At 38.6% G+C, this 22,020-nt stretch overlaps 1 protein-coding gene across 2 annotated transcripts in view; it reads right to left on the bottom strand.

Annotated features, from left to right (window-relative positions):
• LOC126235692 (DNA excision repair protein ERCC-6-like) overlaps positions 1–22,020 on the bottom strand; it is a 119,631-nt gene that overhangs the window by 86,343 nt on the left and 11,268 nt on the right. For both annotated transcript variants that reach the window (XM_049944435.1, XM_049944433.1), the window contains exons 2-4: positions 18,929–19,136; positions 17,821–17,996; positions 4,676–4,930 (exon numbers count right to left, since the gene is read on the bottom strand). In XM_049944435.1, coding sequence (XP_049800392.1) covers positions 4,676–4,930; positions 17,821–17,996; positions 18,929–19,136 — 639 coding nt within the window. The remainder of the gene's footprint in view (positions 1–4,675; positions 4,931–17,820; positions 17,997–18,928; positions 19,137–22,020) is intronic.

Here is a 22,020-nt window from a genome sequence, read left to right as displayed (position 1 = left end):
AATCTCAAAGGTAACTAACACACAGCCGTTACAGCATGTATTTAAAGTAAACCTGGTTTGCTCCAAATAGTGGTGCTACTATTGAGTATACATTCCACGTGTTCACAAATTCTTACTTTCCGATAAATTTGTGAGTGTGAAATTAATAGCACCTGCTGTATAACAGTTATGCTTATGAACAAATTTATACAACTACTGGCACTGTTAATAATAATAATAATAATAATAATAATAATAATAATAACAATAACAATATGCGTTACTTTTCTGGCAAAAGAAAGGATTGATTTTGTGGAATTTTGTTGTTTTGTGGCTAAGTATAGTTTAGACCGAGAACAAAATAACATGTAAGCTTTCTCTACACTCTGTTTCGCACATTTGTGTAAGTGGCGGTTTTCATGCTTTTCATTATTTCAGAAAAATGTACAAGATCCCTAACACCTGCATTAATCCACAAATTAACTTCTGGGCTGAAAAATCAGACATTCTTATGCTGCACCCATGCAACAACTTACACTTATTGTACACTTCTCTGTTAAATGTTCGCTTCTACTGAAGCTTATTTGATTTTGTCACTTTCTCGGCCAATGGATCTGGTCTCAGAGGCCCTAGTTCTTTTGTGGTTAACTTTTCTTGGTAATTTACTTTCTGTGAGCACTTAAAACAGATTCAACAGAGTTCACATTGACACTGCCCATGAAAGCGGATTCCTGCACAGTAAAAACCGAATTCCAAACACAAACGGCTGTTTTTGCAAATTAATAAATTCAAGTAGTAACATCTACCAAAATGGTCACTGACTAGAATACAAATGAAGTGCTGAGAACCATAAGGGCCAAACGCACATCGTAATCACCCCACATTTAAGAGGATACTGGAGGAACGAAACAGCTTTCCGTGAACATTGATACTCGTATATCCAATGCGGGCCTACAGCACAGATAAACTTGACTCGCCGTAATATCAACATATGTGAAAAACGTGAATAAATGCTAGTCTCAGAATCAATGATTTAAGGCCCTTATGGTTCTCAGAGCCTCAAATGGACCACTGCATGATAAAATTCTAAATTTAATATACTATAACTAATTCAGAAATCCACAAAATAGGTTTTTCTATCAGTACGAGGTGCATTCAAGTTCTAAGGCCTCCGATTTTTTTTCTAATTAACTACTCACCCGAAATCGATGAAACTGCGTTACTTCTTGACGTAATCGCCCTGCAGATGTACACATTTTTCACAACGCTGACGTCATGATTCCATGGCAGCGGCGAAGGCTTCTTTAGGAGTCTGTTTTGACCACTGGAAAATCGCTGAGGCAATAGCAGCACGGCTGGTGAATGTGCGGCCACGGAGAGTGTCTTTCATTGTTGGAAAAAGCCAAAAGTCACTAGGAGCCAGGTCAGGTGAGTAGGGAGCATGAGGAATCACTTCAAAGTTGTTATCACGAAGAAACTGTTGCGTAACGTTAGCTCGATGTGCGGGTGCGTTGTCTTGGTGAAACAGCACACGCACAGCCCTTCCCGGACGTTTTTGTTGCAGTGCAGGAAGGAATTTGTTCTTCAAAACATTTTCGTAGGATGCACCTGTTACCGTAGTGCCCTTTGGAACGCAATGGGTAAGGATTACGCCCTCGCTGTCCCAGAACATGGACACCATCATTTTTTCAGCACTGGCGGTTACCCGAAATTTTTTTGGTGGCGGTGAATCTGTGTGCTGCCATTGAGCTGACTGGCGCTTTGTTCCTGGATTGAAAAATGGCATCCACGTCTCATCCATTGTCAAAACCGACGAAAAGAAAGTCCCATTCATGCTGTCGTTGCGCGTCAACATTGCTTGGCAACTAGAGATGGGGGATCCGCTCCTGAGCTGATTTGTAGAGTTGAATCTTTCAATGGAGTGAACAATCAGTGATTCAGAAAAAAGAACGGTAGCTCCAAACGTTTCCCACAGCAGAGAGAGAGAGAGAGAGAGAGAGGGACGGAGCATATCAGCGGCGCCTCTGCTGGTCAGAGCACACTACACGCCACACAACACAGCCATCGCCGGCCTCTGCCCTGCTTCTACCTTGGCTGCCTGCATTGTGCAGTGCTCCATTGGATTTTGTGTGTCACGTATGCCGTGCCGTCTCTGTGCTTCCTCTGCCGCGTGTAGTGTCTGGCGCACCTTAACTTAGCATCACACTCTGTCGGCGATCGTTTCAGTCGCACGTCCTGCTCTCTGGGCAGTTGAATGCGAGCAGCAGGACAGAGAGCCACCTAGCGGAGAACATAAGAACTACTTGCAACAACCTGCTCGCAAGAGAACGGATGATTTGTCTCGGGGCGGGTGGCTGCTCACCGCTCCCCCCGCCTTCAGAACTCGACCGCTCAACGCTCATCCCACCGTTCTCGACTCTAGCCAAAGCGTTGAGCAAAGCAACTCAGGTGCCATTCCGGTCTCTGCGGTCTTAGCTCACGCAGTAATACAGCTCGCGGCTCGACCTGCTTGACTCAGCGCCTCTGCATCTGAGTTCGTCTCTACTGGATATTGTTCTTCGTAGTAATACCGCTATGTATATTACATTATTGTTTTATGTATATATCATTTGTTTTTATTTTATTTTTATTTGTTTAAACTGATCAGATTAGGTTCCTGACGACTCCTCTTACTATAGGATTTTTATTATGGACACTCAAATTTACACTCTAATTGCGAGCGAACCGATAAACGTATCGCAAAATGTGATACACCAAAATTTTCCTTGTTTTATTCTGCGTAAGGCTATATGCAGCACTTTAGTCTTACAGTCAAATTTTTTTTTCTTATTCTGGTACGGATTTTGCGATTTTAGGCGTCTTTGGAAGGAAACATTCACTTTTAAAATATATGGCTTGCGATGTATTTGTACGAGGTTAATGAAATTTCAATACATTATAGCCAAATATATTGTTAATGTAAATCTCAAGTTACAACATTTTCCGATCACCCAAAAAACCACAATAGTGCAAAATAAATCAATAATCAAAAACTTTGTCATATCGTGGAAATTTCAATAAACAATACAAAATTCTTACTCATTATCTCTGTTACTTCAAAATAGGATCAAATAAGATCAAAATACAGGTATAGTATTGGAATAAACCAAGTTTAAAGGGCACTGTGCCTTCCATTTATTTTCTATTGTGAATGAGTGGTGAGTCATGAAAAAGAGCTAGTTCATTTCAGGGAGTGAACAGTTCTGATCCGATCTCTGAAAAGAACAGTTTTGCCCATCTCTATTGGCAACATGCCACACGGGCAGCCATGTGGTCGTCCGTCAGCATTCGTGGCACCCACCTGGATGACACTTTTCGCATTTTCAGGTCGTCATGCAGGATTGTGTGCACAGAACCCACAGAAATGCCAACTCTGAAGGCGATCTGTTCAACAGTCATTCGGCGATCCCCCCAAAACAATTCTCTTCACTTTCTCGATCATGTCGTCAGACCAGCTTGTGCGAGCCCAAGGTTGTTTCGGTTTGTTGTCACACGATGTTCTGCCTTCATTAAACTGTAGCACCCACGAACGCACTTTTGACACACCCATAACTCCATCACCACATGTCTCCTTCAACTGTCGATGAATTTCAATTGGTTTCACACTGCGCACATTCAGAAAACGAATGATTGCACACTGTTCAAGTAAGGAAAACGTCGCATTTTAAGTATTTAAAACAGTTCTCATTCTTGCCGCTGGCGGTAAAATTCCATCTGCCGTACGGTGCTGCCTTCTCTGGGACGTATTGACAATGAACGTGGCCTCATTTAAAAACAATGCTCATGTTTCTATCTCTTTCCAGTCCGGAGAAAAAAAATCGGAGGCCTTAGAACTTGAATGCACCTCGTACAACTATAACATATACTGATATATTACCCAATTTTACAGTATAATAAATGAATTGGCACATCTGAGGAGTGTGCTACCATCTAGCATGATTTATGCCAAGCAAATGGGGTAAGTTTGCTGCAGTGTGCTACCACCTGGCGGAATTGGCGTGAACTTGTACTTGAGCAGTAGGGCTAGCTGTGCATGATGAAAACAGTGGGCATTGTTTATTGAATCTGTATGTATCTGGCCCATATGGCAACAATTTCACATGCGCAAAAGCACCTTAAACGTGCACAACTGAAGGCATGCTCACGACCCTTATGCCAAGTTTCACAGAGTTTAGAGGCGTACCAATTTCACATAACGTGGCGGATTTAGTGCCTTATTTTCAAATTACCACATCTATGTTACATTTAACAACATTCTTGGGGGGGGGGGGGGGGGGGACGGCACAACAAACAATAAATCTGTGAGGTTGCAAAAGTGCTCTTACACAGTAGCTGCCACTCACTATAAATACAGGATTCTCTGACTATAGCTAGTGGTTTGAAAGCCAAACAAACATATCCATTTTTCTGCGTTTACCTGAGACACTATTTCAGATCAAGGTAGCTGTCGTGTCTTCTCAACTGTAGTTTAGTGATTCATATTTGTTCCGTAAATTTGTATAATAGCTTATAATTCATAAAGTTGCACTATAGGCAATACATACACAACCTCTCAAATTACTATGACAAATGCCCTCACTGGAGTTTTATTTAACCCTAGTATTACTGATATCAAATGAACAAGCAAGCATATGGTGGAAATTAACAATGGACTTACTGATAATCTTCACTAGTTGAAGAACCAAGTTTTTCTTTTTTCTTTCTTTTCTTTGGTAGGAGAATACTTTTCTTCAGAGGTGATGACTTCTTCTTAGGAGTCACTGATTTTCCTTCTTGAATAGCTGCCTCTTCACAATTTAAGCTGAGAGCTTTCTTTTTCAACAGAACTTTCTTCCTTTGTGTCTGCTGCAATTTTGACTGAGCCTCAAGATATTTTTCAAATTCTGAGAGTGTCTGATCCACTCGTGGCGCACTGTGACAAATACAATGGATGATTATATTTCAAAAAGAAAGTGTTTATATAAAAAAATAATTCATACCACATCTAGATTATATAGCTGTTATATTACAGAACAGAAAACACCATTTTTACTGATTCTGATTCAGGTGCAATGTTCTAAACTGTGCCAATTATTTAATCTATTTTATGTTTCAATTTCATTAAGCTTAATTCTTCTGTTGAACAATAAGACCCTACCAAAGAATACAAAGGAAATGTGCAAGCAGATGAAACTTCTAGATGTGAGTGGAAATCATAGAAAAAATGATGTAAATAAAAATCATCTCTCATTATATTTTAAAACAAACTGTTTTAGAAGCAAAAATTAAACAAAATTTTAAATATGTTTTATTTAAGACCACTGAAGTTTTATATCAGTAAAACAAAACACACACAGTGATATAAAGACCATTTTTATAAGTTACAAAGGTAGATTTTCAAATACCTTTAATAATTGTTTAAAAGATACTGAACTATCAACTACGTAAGTTTTCACCCATGAAAAGCTTTTAATACAAATAAAACTCATGAACTTTGCTGTAGGCGATCCCAATTTTAAATCAGTGTGCCCCTCTGGTACATGCAGACCTGTCACTAAAGTGAAGTATTCTCAAACAAAACACGTAAAACTACTGCAATATATTTTTACTGAAAGCTGCAGTATTCAGAAGTTCAGCCCCAGATCTAATACTGGACCCCCCCCCCCCCCCCCACCCCGCCCCCCAAAACAACAAATGGACAAGTTTGCTTCAGCGTATGAGTAAAATTGATTGATTTCATTTACTATAGACATCAATGTACTGTATTATAAACATCATGAAATATGATAATTACCTAGCTGACATGGGTGTACTAATGTCAAACCATCAAGTGCATGTGCAGCTGGCTGGAAAAGCAGCTTTTCTTAAATCAAACATGATGCTAAAACATACTACCTTCCCACGAGTCTCATGAACACTTTCAGATGCTTTGAGTTCTGAGGAACTATCAGCTATGGTAATTGGAAGACCTGGTAGACCATAAATAATTTAAGAATGAAGGTAACAACTCGCTGAATAGTAGAGGCACTACGTCATTGACAAGCACATAAATAATACTGAAAACTTTGCTAACTTTTGGACAAATTTTTTTCTGTGCTAGATTACATATACACATATACATACAAACATATGCACACAGATCTGTATGGCTGAATTGTGTCACCTGAATACAGTGTGCTGGGACTCCTATCATCTACATTTGTTGCATGACAAATAGACTGGAGTGTTACACCTGCTGATGTATAAGGTTCAGAACTCTTACTCCAATGTTCTGTAGAAGTCATGACAGTTTTTCTATACTAAGAAATCTTTCTCACTTACATTCTTATATTCTCTTAGCGTTTCTCAGAAAAACTGAAATGTACTCACCTGCCTGTATTGATCCAAACAACTATGAGAACAATAATACCAGAGAACAATAATACCAGTACTGAAAACTTTATCTTATCATAAATGACAATTTTTCCCAGAATTGTCCACAGTTTCACATCAATGAAATCATGGCAGATGCCCAAGTATCATGGTTTTTGCTTTCGAGTTAAGGTGCGCAAGACAAACTTGGCACAAATTTTTTTCTTCTTCAAAACATACTACAGCTACTCATCCATTATAAACACTACTGCTCAAATACATATCTGTTTTTTACGGTTATTAGTTCAAGTTGACACATAGTTACTGTGTTGACATGGTTTTTATGCCAGGAATACACTCAATCGCGGAACTTCTTCAGTGACTGTGACAGTTATGCACATTAAGACACCCACAGCACACTTCTACCTGACAGGTGCCATGTCAATAAAATACACCTACTGTCTGTATTTCTGGTTGACTAAAGAATTTATTTTCTATAACAATGTTTAGATCTTTTCTAAATCTATGCTATGACTATCAGAAGTCTATTAACATGAAAGCAATGAACTGAGACAGGATAAGAGTTTCAAATACCTTACTAACTAAGGTATTGATTAACAATATTAGTATATAATTTGAAATTATTTGCTGGTTTTTCTTTTTATACAATGATTTGATCTTTTAATCTTTCCAGCATTTGGAGGTAATTAATGAAGAGGGGAAATAATTTGTTTATTAAAATTTTTCATTCCGTTAGCTTCGAAGTATAATTTTAGCCAGTTTAATGTTCTTGGTAGTTTCACATCTAAGTATATACTCCACACGCCACCATACATTATAGGGCAGAGAGTATGTTGCATTAGCTGCCACAGCAGATGTGCGTTTAGTGTACTCCGCGTTTCACATTGTACTTGTGAGGTGTACTAATGAAGTGTTCATCTTTGGCACACTAGTGTAAAAGAGGACACAAAATCAGTCAAGTTGCAAAATTCATGCAATTTGCATGTTTGTTTATTTATACTGGTGTATATACACAGACTTCTGTTATTCCTTTGTCTTCAAGTAAAATCACGTGCGCCACATAAATTCATTTTGAAAACTGTGGTACAGAAACACAACATAAAATTTAAAGTTGTTTTTCGTGTTGATTTTATCAAAAATTTAGTATTTAAACATTGCAAACATAGTCTGTGCTTTTCAGGAACATGACATATTGAACAGTATTATAATGTCCACTGCGAGCTCAACTGTGCTTTTCAGGAACTTTGGCCGCAGTATCCTTGTTCACAACTAACAGTTCCGTAATTTAATTATGTATTTATGAGAAAAAGGTATATTTTTGTGAAGTTCCACATGCCTGCAAAGATTTTCATACATTACAAGTGTTTTGCACAACCTATTTCATAATAAATTGGTGTTTGTGATTTACAATTACTCTAAATATGCAACATATTGCATTACATTAGTTCTCTTCTTTAACATGAGTGTACATAGTCTACAGTTATCATAAATAATACTACTGTCAAGTTTTCTTAGTGACTATAACCTGAAAAATGTTATCTTAGCAGATATCTTGTTTTTGGCTGTAAGTCACTTATGTTTCAAAAGACTGTTTGTAATACTTGTACCATACCAAATTCATAAATTAAAAGAGAAATCAACAAGCTTAATATAAAGTTACTAGTTTGCTCATCTGTAAAATACTCCACCAGGCATGTTATTTGTTTACTGTTCTGGAAAATATTGCCCAAGCCATAATTCAGTCCCACTGTGTTTGTCGTCCTTAGGCAGTGGATGAGTTGGTTGCTGTTTGTAAGCAACCGGAAAACATCCTGATTACTATCAAGTGATTAGAAACTGCTGCAAATGGTTGTGTTAGGAGGGTTACCAAGAACTTTATACCAGAAAAAAAGAAGGAAGATCAGGTTTAACATCCCATCGACATCGAGATCATTAAAGACAGATTCTGTACCACAGATACCAAAGGTATCTCGACATCGAGGTCATTAGAGAGAGATTTTTATCAGAGATACCAAAGGTACCTCAAGTATTACCTTCTCTTGTCGATACTGTTTCTCCTGCAGGAAATAAATGACCCATCATTACTGGTCCACTTAACTGCAAATGAGTTGCTACTTACCATAAAGATGAAATGTTAAGCTGCAGACAGGCACAATTGAAGGACGCTTACACAAAGCTTTCAGCCACAGCCTTCATCAGAAAAAGAGAAACACACACCATTCGTTCACCAAAGCAAACATCTCATGCACAAATGACCGCCAACTCCAGCAGGCCGGGCCAGAATGTAACTATCACATAGGTCTAGGTGTCCTATAAAGGGTAAACAGATCAGGAAGAACTCAGGATGTTGCAACCATCCAATTAATCAACACATCTGAGGTGCTGTCTTCCACTGAAACAACAACTAGCCCACTGCGACTCGATTCACCTATTGGGAAACCTGCTGCATCTTGTGTTAAAGGCAGAGGTCTATAAATCGTCAGCAGTTCAAACTACAGAGAATAATGGTACCCCTTAGGGAAATGGCAGCAAGGGATGTGAAGGAACACCAGATGCACTCAAGAGTGTACACCTGCGGGAATGTTGTGGAGCATGTTGTAAACGGCTATTGCGGCAGCCACTGTGGGAACTGTGTGCAATATTTCATATTGTGATGCACATGGGAATAAACAATGCCTGCAGTCTGGGACCCGAGATCATACTTGGATCATTCCAACGACTAGCAGAGAAGGTTGAACCAGCCTTGCTCATACAGCTGCAACAAATCTCACAGTCTGCCGCATTGTCCCCAGAACAGATTCCCCCCCCCCCCACACACACACACATTTTCTGCATCAAGTGGAAGGCTTGAACCAGACACTGTGACAACTCTGTGACAAGCTAGGGTGTGACTTCTTAGACTTGTGTCACAGGCTTGAGAGTTGTATGTAAGTATCCAAGTAACTCGCTGTGTGTGGGGTGCACACAAGTTTTTCATTTTTTTTGATTAGGTGATTCTCTCCATCCAATTCAGACAATGACAGCTACAGAAGACAATTCAGAACTATTAGTGAAGATCCAAAGAATTGCCTCCCACAGGCGAGAATATCAAAATCTGGTTAACTGCTGAAGCATCAGAGTTTGAAGCTCTCTTATAAAGCACTGAAGATCTCACAATACTAGGTGCAGAAAGCTGGTTAAAACCTGAAGCTCACACTGGAGATCTTCGGGGAAAATTTAAGCCTATGCTGAAAGGATACGGAAATGGTGGTAGTATGTTTGTCCTACAAGACAAGAAACTCAAATCCACCGAAATAGAAATAGAACCTTCTTCTGAGATTATCTGGGCAAGACTCAATATCAACAGTAGGCATAACACTGTAATTGAATCTAATATGAATGTGTGGTGTCTGTTCTTTTGGACACGTCCACAGCTGTGGTACATATTACGTAAATTGAACTTGGAGGGAGAGAGAGATTGACTATCACGTCTACTGCCTGATAAATGAAAACATTTGACAAAACTTCAGTTCACTCTCTCATAAGTTCCCTAACCATACTGGAACAATTGGAGGAGACTTTAACCATCCAACAATCAATTTGGATAACTACAATTTTGTTATTGGTAGGTGTGAATGACGTTCACAGAAACATTACTATATGTATATATTTGAGCGGTGTCTGTTCTGTTGATCATGTCTGACAGAATGGACACACCCAATTATGTACACTTATGAAAAAGGGAGGGACGGCTCCTTGCCTATTTCAGTGCGAATATGCAAATATCATCCGAACTGGGACTCAGGATTTGCGAGCAGTTGTGGTGAAACAAGCGGTGTATCATTTGAGAGATACAGAGTTGAGCGGGTGTGCCAGGACGTAGCCCAGTTCACTGCTACTAGCACCATGTCATCATAGCGCGCCTGTGCTTAAGAGTACACATATTGCACCATAATATAAGGATGAAATAAAAAATTAAAGTTGCTTTTCCAAACTCTGTCAACATATGCTTCAGCATATCAATGTTTAAATTGTTAAATCTCAGAGTGATCAGATGAATATCTTTCCCTAGATACATTGTTTTAAGAAAAAAATAAGTGGTACTAAATAATAAAGCCAGAAAGCCAAAAATTGGTCAGAATGTGCAAATGCATGTCAAAATCAACTGTTTCAAGTTTCAACTTGATCAGAACAATATTTTGGTCAAAACTGGAGTTTTTACGAAAAATTGAAGGCACTAAATATCAGACTTCGAAATATGAAAAATTTTATGAAGCTTCAGTTCAATATAAAGACTTTAACTATGGGACCCCATTAGGCTACCTTTAACAGTTTTCAAGTAATTTAATGAAAACTAAATTTGGAACAAAAACCTCCTTATTTGTAGTGGATTAGGTATCAGTTATACTAAAGATAGAGAGCTTTAACTACAGCACTTGATTACATCTATTAAATAATGAAGGTATGACAAGTTTCAAGACTTTGATGTAAATAACAATTGATACAACGTCTCTTAAAGATGTGGTTCAGATGTCATGTTCTACTGTCAGCTCCATTCAAAAATTCTACATGGCAAAGCTTAAATGCAGTCAAGCTAAAACTTTTTCTGAGATTAAAGCCAACTTAACTCCATTCCTAGAAAAAATACAAAGATACTACATTACAACAATGAAAACAACAAATTACTGACAAATTATTTAATTGGATGGATAAAAAAATCTAGATTAGATTAAATTAGATTAGCGGCTGCAGAACACACACAAGCTTTCGGAGACATTGGCTCCTTCTTCAGGCTGAAGGGTTGAAGGGAAAGGAAGAATGGTGAAGGAAAAGGATTGGAGAGGTAGGGGTAGATTTCGGGAAAGTCACTCAGAACTGCGGGTCATGGGAGACTTATCGTACGGGATGAGAAGAAATAACTGAATGTTGGGGACTGCATTGGATGAGATTTGAAAACCTGAGAGCTTAAAGGTGGAAGATAGGGCAATATGCAAAACAGAGATCACTACTAAAACATCATGCATGAGTTAATAAGAGTGAATAGCTAAGTGCATTGTAAGTAACAGAGGTGGGAGGGGGAGGGGGGGGGGGGGTGAAAAAATAGATGGAAAAGACAATGAAAAATGTAGAAAAGTGAAACAGAGTGAGGCAAAGAGTAGTTACAGTGAAGAAATGCTGAGACGGAAGAAATTAACGTCAATTAATGACAGGTGGGTGGCAAGAACCAAGGACTTGTTGTAGTGCTAGTTCTTACCAGCGGAGTTCTGAGAAACTGGTGCCTGGGAGAAGAATCCAGATGGCTCTTGAGGTGAAACAGGTGCAGAGGTCACAAATGTCATGTTGCAGAGCATGCTCTGCAGAAGGATATTGCGAACTGCCAGTATACACCCTCTGCCTATGCCCATTCATCCTAATTGATAATTTAGTGGTAGTCCTGTTGATGTAGAAGTGTTTACATTATATACCACCATTCTCACCTCAGCCTTCACTGCATGTAATTATCCCACCAGCCCAGTTAAAAAGCAGATTTACCGTGCTATCACATCCAATCGTGCTACTGCTGATCCCTCCAAAAAACAGCTTCGGAGCATGCCACTGGTGACTTAGTATTATCCCGGTCTGCTGGAATGTGTTATTCAGCTACTTCACCAGGGCCATGACTTCCTAAAATCATGCCCTGAAACGAGATCCATTCTGTCTGAAATTTTGCCCACCACACCTAGAACAGCTTTCTGTTGCCCTCCCAATCTCTGCAATATTCTTGTCAGACCCTATGCTCCTTCTGCACCTATCTCCCTGCCCTATCCTATGGCTCCTACCCCAGTGACAATACCCGCTGCAAGACTTGCCCTATGCACCCTCCTACCACCATCCATAGTAGCCCTGTAACTGGTAAAACATATACTATCGAAGGGAGAGCAACCAGTAATATGACACATCATATACCTGCTACTATGTAAACACTTCTACATCGGCATGACTACCAATAAATTATCAATTAGGGTTCTTGCCACCCACCTGGCATTAATTTACATTAATTTCTTCGGTCTCAGGATTTCTTCACTGTAACTACTCTTTGCCTCACTCTGTTTTAGTTTTCTACATCTTTCATTGCCTATTTCATCTATTTTTCACCACCCCCTCCCACCTCTGTTACTTACAATGCACTTAGCTTTTCACTCTTTATTAACTCATGCATGATGTTTTAGTAGTAATCTCTCTCTGGCATATTGTCCTGTTTTCCACCGTTAAGCTCTTAGGTTTTCAAATCTCGTCCAATGCAGTCCCCAATAATCAGTCTTTCCTTCTCATCCCGTACGATAAGTCTCCCATGACCTGCGGGGTTGTGTGACTTTCCTGAAACCTACCCCTACCTCTCCAGTCATTTTCCTTCACCCTTCTTCCTTTCCCTTCAACCTTTCTGCCTGATGAAGGAGCCAATGTCTCCAAAAGCTTGCCAATTACAACATTATTTTGTGTGTGTTCTGCTACCACTTGGTGAGTAGATTTTTTATCTAGCCAATTAAATAATTTTGTAGAAGATTCTAAATTGGTTCATGAGAGCGTTATAAAATAATGTGTGTCCAACAAAGCGGCCATTTAGATGCTGCTAATAGGGGATATAGCGGATGATGGCAGGTGTTCCCTTCGGCCGTCCACTGTGCCCATATATAAATACGACCTGAGAGGCAGTGACGACTCACTTCGCACCCCACTATCAGTCAACATGCGTCAGTCAAATGCCGGCTTATGTGCTGCCTAGAGTGACGTCAGGCTGGTCCTAAAAGCCTGTTCAGTAAGAGTATAAAGATAAGTCAGAGGACTGTACACCGTACTGGATCATTTAGATTTCACTTCACTTCATTTGACACCCAGCTACATAAGGTCCGCGTCAGTGAAAACGCCTACTTATGCGCTGCCTTGGATGACATCACAACCGTGCTGCTACTAAATGCATGGTTTCGATACAAATAGGAATTGCACTCACGAGGACTGTACACCAAAAACCGCTTGACGTGGTGGGATTATGTTCCTCTTTTGAGGCGAGCAATTAACTTTATTATAAGACAGGGTGAAAGACTATTTATTGGGAACTTACCATAGGAAGTTGAGGCTACGAAATGCTCATAGTGCTGTTTATGATATATGTTGTGCATGTGAAATTTTTATCAAATATATCAATCAGATAGAACTCTAAACTTTCATTTATAATCATAGTTTCTGATCCTGCTGAGTAAACAGAGAGTAGAAATATTTCTTTCAGTGAACAAAAGAAGAACATGGACTTGCACACTGGAAACTATGGTCAGTACGTTCTCCATCGCTTCCTGGCTGACCACAAAAATAGTTTTGGGGCTCTCGTAAAGAAAAGATGGTGCCAACGTTCCACACAGTGAGTTTAATAAACTGGGAATGCTGCAATAGAGCATGTGATAAATTTGAAATTTGAGTCAGTCATGAGGAGCTGTAAATCTGTGTTCCAGTCCCAGTTTGGCACAAATTTTCAACTTTCGGCATTGCATTACAACAATGCCTTGTGTTTCCCACCCATCCTTTCCCTATCCTTCCCTTCCATCATTACATGTTTACACGTTATGTACCAGTCATGTCATCACAAGTGACCGGACATGTTCAACAGAACAGACATCACTCAGATATATACATATCTGAACACCTATGAGAATCAGGATTTGCGAGTTGTGAGTTTAATGGACAAAAGATGCTGCACAGCAGTGTGCGATAAGCCGTAAATTTGAGTCAGTTAATGAACTTATCTAGCTGGAAATCTGAGTCAGTTAATGCAAAGAAATTCTGGGCATATATGATGGCTGTTAGTGGTACCAAATTTACTGTCTTGTCACTCAAGAATAGGGCAGAACTGAAATTGACAGCCGTATAACAAAAGCAAAAATGCACAACTCCATTTTCAAATGTTCTTTTACAAAGGAAAACCCATGAGTATTGCCCCAATTTAATCCTTGTAGCACTGAAAAGATGATGGAATAGATATTAGTGTTAGTGGTGTTGAGAAACAGCTGAAATCCTTTAAAACTGAAGAAAGCTCCAGAGCTTGATGGAATCTCCATCACATTCTATACTCAATTTGTGTCCAAGTTAACTACAATCTACATTAAATCCCTCGGTCAAAAAACCATGCCCAGTAGCTGAAGGCAAGCACAGGTCACAACTGCCCACAAGAAAGGTAGCAGAACTGATCCACAAAACTACCATCCAATATTCTTCACATCCCTTTGCTGTAGAATCTTAGAACATATTCAAACCTCAATCATAATGAGATGTGTCAAACAGAACAGCCTTCTCCATGCCAACCCGCACTGATTTAAAAAACACTGACCACGTTAAACCCAACATGCACTTTTCTCACAATATCCTGACAGCCATGGATCAAGGCAGTCAGGTAGATGCAGTATTTCTCAATTTAAGAAAAGCATTTGATTCAGTACCACTGGTACACTTACTATCACAAGGACAATCATTTGGATAACTACAGGTGTACCCTGATAAGTGTGTCTGGTCACTTGCTGTTCATGTTGTACCTTAACAACCTATGGACAATATTAATAGTAATCTCAGACTTTTTATAGATGATGTACAGTCCAAAGGCAGCTGCACAAATACTCAGTCAGATGTTGATAAGATTTCACAGTGCTAAAAAGATTCGCAACTTGCTTTGAAAGTTCAGAAATTTAAAACTGTGCACTTCACAAAACTAAAAAATATAGTAGCCTATGAATACTATACCATTATGTCACAGCTGAAATCAGTAAACTCATACAAATACCTCAGTTAACAACAGGGAGATAAAATGGGATGATAACACAAGCTGTCATGGGTAAAGCATGGAGCAGATTACGAGTTATTGATAAAATACTCATGAAATGCAATCTGACTACAACGGGGATTTCTTATAAAGCACTTGTGTGGCCCATCCTAGAATATTGCTCTTGTGTTTGAGTCATGTACCAAATAGGACCAACAGGATATATTTAACATATACAGAAACAGGTAGCATGAATGGTCACAAGTCTGTTTGACCTGCAGAAGTGTGTCACAGAGATGTTGAAATGACTGAAGACATACAGAAACTATCCCAAGAAAGTCTAAATACAAAATTTCAACAACTAGCTTTAAAAGATCAGACCAGGAATATACTACAACTACCTACAAATTACTACCATACAGACTGTGAGGACACAATTAATTACAGCACATGCACAGACATTGAAACAATCATTCCTCCTGCACTCCGTATGTAAATGGAATGGGAAAAAGCCCTAGTAACTGTTATAATGGAACATACCCTCTGCCACGCACTTCACAGTGTTCGCAGATTACAGATGTACATGTACTACAGCTGTTCAATCCCTTCCTGTTTCACTTGCAAATGGAGTGAGGGAAAACGGCTGTCTACATGCTTCCATACAACACCCGATAATCAAAACATTTTGATGAAGATTTAAAAAAAAATAAAAAATAAAAAAAATAAAAAATTGGTGCTCATGATAAGATTCAAGCACACTCCCTCCTGCATGTGAAGCTGTTATCATATCCATTATACCACACAGACAGACTATATAATGCAACTTTTTTAACACTGCTGATGTCACACATCTCCAATTTTTTTTCCATCATCAATTACTTGCAAATGAGGGAACACCAGGGTGAATGGCTGCAGAGTGTGATACCTGGGATCTTACCCTACATCACCATATCATTAGTTTCTAAAAGTCAATCATACTGCTGGAGACCTCTTGTTGGTGGTGCTTTCATGAGGTATGTTGACACAAATGCTGATTTTTTAAACTTTCTCAATAGCATTTCCTGAACAGAATGTCTTCTTCCCTCTATCGATTCCCAGCTGAGTTCATGGAGCATTTCCATAACCTGTGTGTTCGTCACACCTACTGGTAACAAACACAGTGCTTTTTGATTCTCAAGGGTAACATTTTAAGCAATAAAAGTTACTTACAGGAACCACCCCACACCCACCCCCATTTTCATTTTCACAGTTTACGATATATGTACACAACAGGCATCAAAATACTCACCGAGGACTTAATAAACATTACCAGAAATATGTGCTTTGTTTAGCCATTGTTGTATCTGGAAATGGTAACAATCCGCAAAGTAGAAATGTTTAACTTAATTTCATTCATTATTTAAACAATGAAAAATACATAACTGTTGCTGTGTTTCATTATTTAAACCAGAAACAGTGCTGCAAGTGTCCTAAGAACAAAACAGGCAAATTACACATTGATGTGACACAAAGATGTCATTAAGCAGCACATGAGCATTACACACAATTTGAAAACTTTGTGATCCATCTGATATCTTTATTGGAACAAACCTAATTACTCCCACCCGCCACCATGGCGAGTACAGCCAGGCAACAGCGTGAGTGCAAGCACAATTTATTCAAACTTTTACAGATCTGGGTCTGCTGAGTAGAGTGCCCTGGTGTTGAGAATCTCAACTGCGTAACGTTTGTAAACACTTCTTGTAAGCCAACACTATGTCAGCATCATTTTATGTTTGTGACAGTTGCTCCTCCACTTACAATGTTTGGTAGAGCTTAAATTGCAGGAAAATCATAAATATGTTAACGCATAAATGGGTGCATATTTAATATTGTGAACATAGGAAACTTAATGGGGGCATTTAAAATATGTTGAAAACAGTGGGAAAATGATAATTATGGGAACATAAAAGGAGGCTAAACTGTATTTCAATAAATTACACAGTTCTACTGCTTCATAAACGAGGCTAAGATTCTTTATATTCTTTCAATGCCTAATCAGACTGCTGAAGGTTTCAACCCAGCATTATCAGCAGTCTGACATGTTCACACCTTCTGAACTTCTTTGATAGGACAGCAATATTTGAAATAATTATAGAGGATCAAATGTAGCTCATTTTATATTTTAATCAGACATTTTCACCATTTAACAAGTGCCCTTATCTTTTATCTGTTGGCTGCTTTTAAATGCAATGATTTTTTATGTTTTCCTTCACCCATTACATTCCATTTGTCCATACTACAATGTACAATCTTGGTTGATTAAAAAATCTTGTCGTTTTATTCCTTTCTGTAGCTCTCACTACTTCATTTTTGGGATTGGAATGTGCCATTTTTAAAAGTCTTCCAAATTTAAGTGCTGTGCGTACAAGAACATACACATGAAGGCAGTAGATACAACAGCAGAAAACTGGAGGTCAGACAATTTTTCAAGCAACAGAGACAGAAGATAAAACAATGAATGTGTTTCATTCCTTGTCTTAATAAAATGCAATCAAAGGAAGATACAAAGTATAATCAAAGGAATACCCACTTAATGTTGGGGTTGTAATTTATTCCTGCAAAGAAAAGACAAGAGTAATACACAAAAATTAGTTGACAGTATCAAACGAGGTTGATTACAGACAAATGAGAAAACACTAAGAACTTACCTTTTGTTACCAGTATTTCCTAAAACAGTCCCAAATGGAGTCATTTCACCAAGACGAATCTTTTTCTCCATTTCTGTCTCTTTTCTCCCACCATCATTTCCCAATAAATCTGCCAGACCTTTGCAGTGTCTGTTATCGCCATCATCATCATCATCATCCTCGCCTGACAAAACATTCTATGTGAAAGAAAAGAAGGCAACTGTTGAACATTATCACATGTGTATCAAAAACTTTTTCTTAATATACAATACATGTATGGTATTTTTAGTTACTGAATCACACTACTTCCATGCAAGAACAAAGAGTATGAACTAGTAAACAAAGAAAAACAGAATGTATAAACTATCTTCTTTTTCTCTACCTTGCATGAAAGTTAGAAAGTTACAATCTAGGCTATTCAAAATACAATTATCCACTGTTTTCTGTGCTGTTCATAGCTTCCCACCGTTTTGTTTTGCAAAATAATACATTATGTCTGTAGACAGGGGAACATATAAGAAATAAGAGAGAGATCATTAACTGTAATCACTTGAGCAAGAATTACAAAATGTTACTCATTACCATTACATTTAAGATTTTAAACAATCTACACTACAACTCTAGACTGGACTTTTGTTGATCTTTCAACCAATGTTACTGGTGGATATCAATCAATAATGTGATGAAGAAAGCACGAAGAGGGCAAAATTCAGTAGAAATGGTAAGGAACTTCCCAACAATGGCCTGCCAAAGGAGAGTGTAAACCAATCAAGAAATGAAACAGAGACACACAGAAAAAACTCAAAATGAAAAAAAAAGATAATTACTAATAAGGGAAAATAAATATGTTGAATACAAAGGAAACAGACAGAAAAGAAGACCTACATGAAAATAAAATATCAAAACAGTTGGTGGTACATACACTACCATTAACAATGGAGTCTCTCCTTAGTAAATAAAAATAACTGACAGTAGAGAAAGTTTGTATTTTATTTAATAAACACTGATGTCATGAAATTTATGGATAAGTTTCTGTTCAGGCACAAAACCATCTGTTCAAATGTTGCAGGGAAGAAAGTATATGTGATTTTAAGGCCAATTCAAATTTGCCTTTAAAAACTAAACTCACTTCCAACTTGTCTTCAGTTGTCTCTGGCAATGAAAGCTGTAGTCTCTTCTTCTCCAAACCTGTTTGCTTTACATGAAGAACTTTGAGCTGCTTTTGTTTCAGTTCTGTGTCCTTCCTAATAAGGATACTCCGTTGGAGTCCTTCGGCTCCTGCAGCAAGTAATGCTCTAGCCAATGTTTCATTCTTTCTTATGGTTTGTTCATGGGACCTAAAACATGTTATAAAAATATAATACACAGTTTTCCACAGACTGTAGTATCAGTGCACACATATACTAGATTCTTATACCTTATTGACCCTATTGTCATTAGAGTAAAGGAGGCAAGTTAATAGTTTAACATTTTGTTGATGATGAGGTCTTCAGATATGGAGCCAAGGCTTGGAATGGACAAGAATGGGAAAAAATGGGAATGAATTTTCAGCAACAGCTTTCATATGTGAGTGGTATATGCACCAGTACCTATGAACCTGGATAGATAGGCAGGGATTTGAACCTGTGAAACCTGGATGTTAGTCCATTGCCTGTATGTAGTACTCCCTCTCTCAGGGTGCTCACCAGAGGCAGAACACTTTGTAAGACAGTCCAGGAAGAGATAAGGAATCAACTGTGGTATTTTGTAATAACGATCCCAATATTCTCCATTCCAGTTCAGAAACGCCCGCAGGCATTCTGTAAACAATTACAAAACAAACTGAGTAGAAGACATAATTATGACTTTAATTAATGGAGCTGGGCAAGACATGTAGGCAGGTGATTAGATGGCACATAAACTACAGAAGTTCTTTGCTGGATTCCCCTATTGCACAAGTCCAGGAAGTCACAGCCTAGCTTGTCACTGAACTTTAGAAGTCTCTGGTTCAGTCCTTTCACTCAACTAACAAGCGAAAGGCCACAATCAGTTCTGGAGAAAATGCTGCTAATTGTGAGCTTCGTTGAAATTTCATGCACAAGGCTGGTTTTCTCAACCTTGTCTGCCAGTCGCTGGAATTTCAGTTCACGGGGAAAATATAAAAACTTTGAGGTTTGTAGCTGACTTTGTAATACTATCATAGATATCAAAGGAACAGGAGGATCAACTGAACAGAATGGATAGTGTCTTCAAAATGTATTGTTAAGATGAATAAAAACAAAAGTAAAAGAAGAGTAACAGAATATAGTCGAATTAAATTAGGCACTGCTGAGGGAATTGGGTTAACAAATGAGACACTGAAACTAGTAGACGAGTTATGTGATTTGGACAGGAAGGTAACTGATAATGGCCAAAGTAGAAACTTCAGGCTAGAATATCAACAATATTAGGTAAAGGATAGACTGCTACTCAGTGTAAAAGATGACTCGTTGAGTTGCATATATGCACAACAATAAGACTGTTACACATTGTAGCTTTTGGCCAAAACCTAAGGGAACACACATTCACACAAACAAGCACCCCTTATACACACGACCGCTACTACTGGCAACTCCGAATGGAATATCGTATATTCTTTGTGATGTCACTTTGTTTTACTGATTCTGTAGCAAAAGCTACTACTGCCCAATTCTTATTTTGACATTGCCTTTCCAATGATCTGAGCCTCTTTCACTTCTGAAGATGACAGTTTAAACTTTCTTTCAAAACCGGTAAACTGAGCCAGATAAAGATTCTCCTGTACAGCTGACAAGTAACTTTTTTTTTTTTTTTTTTTTTTTTTTTGAAATATTTTACAGCTGCCGAATTACAGCTATGAACAAAATCATGTTTTACTGTCCCTGTTAATACATGGAACCTAGATAGGCAGTCTCTACATTGTTGTTGTTGTTGTGGTCTTCAGTCCTGAGACTGGTTTGATGCAGCTCTCCATGCTACTCTATCCTGTGCAAGCTGCTTCATCTCCCAGTACCTACTGCAACCTACATCCTTCTGAATCTGCTTAGTGTATGCATCTCTTGGTCTCCCCCTACGATTTTTACCCTCCACGCTGCCCTCCAATACTAAATTGATGATCCCTTGATGCCTCAGAACATGTCCTACCAACCGATCCCTTCTTCTGGTCAAGTTGTGCCACAAACTCCTCTTCTCCCCAATCCTGTTCAGTACCTCCTCATTAGTTATGTGATCTACCCATCTAATCTTCAGCATTCTTCTGTAGCACCACATTTCGAAAGCTTCTATTCTCTTCTTGTCCAAACTATTTATCGTCCATGTTTCACTTCCATACATGGCTACACTCCATACAAATACTTTCAGAAAAGACTTCCTGACACTTAAATCTATACTCGATGTTAACAAATTTCTCTTCTTCAGAAACGCTTTCCTTGCCATTGCCAGTCTACATTTTATATCCTCTCTACTTCGACCATCATCAGTTATTTTGCTCCCCAAATAGCAAAACTCCTTTACTACTTTAAGTGTCTCATTTCCTAATCTAATACCCTCAACATCACCCGACTTAATTCGACTACATTCCATTATCCTCGTTTTGCTTTTGTTGATGTTCATCTTATATCCTCCCTTCAAGACACCATCCATTCCATTCAACTGCTCTTCCAAGTCCTTTGCTGTCTCTGACAGAATTACAATGTCATCGGCGAACCTCAAAGTTTTTATTTCTTCTCCATGGATTTTAATACCTACTCCGAATTTTTCTTTTGTTTCCTTTACTGCTTGCTCAATATACAGATTGAATAACATCGGGGAGAGGCTACAACCCTGTCTTACTCCCTTCCCAACCACTGCTTCCCTTTCATGTCCCTCGACTCTTATAACTGCCATCTGGTTACTGTACAAATTGTAAATAGCCTTTCGCTCCCTGTATTTTACCCCTGCCACCTTTAGAATTTGAAAGAGAGTATTCCAGTCAACATTGTCAAAAGCTTTCTCTAAGTCTACAAATGCTAGAAACGTAGGTTTGCCTTTCCTTAATCTTTCTTCTAAGATAAGTCGTAAGGTCAGTATTGCCTCACGTGTCCCAGTATTTCTACGGAATCCAAACTGATCTTCCCCGAGGTCGGCTTCTACTAGTTTTTCCATTCGTCTGTAAAGAATTCGTGTTAGTATTTTGCAGCTGTGGCTTATTAAACTGATTGTTCGGTAATTTTCACATCTGTCAAC

This window comes from Schistocerca nitens, chromosome 2, assembly GCF_023898315.1.
Source record: "Schistocerca nitens isolate TAMUIC-IGC-003100 chromosome 2, iqSchNite1.1, whole genome shotgun sequence".
In the NCBI taxonomy this organism is placed as follows: Eukaryota; Metazoa; Arthropoda; class Insecta; order Orthoptera; family Acrididae; genus Schistocerca; species Schistocerca nitens.
This window is presented reverse-complemented; position numbering and strand designations above follow the sequence as displayed.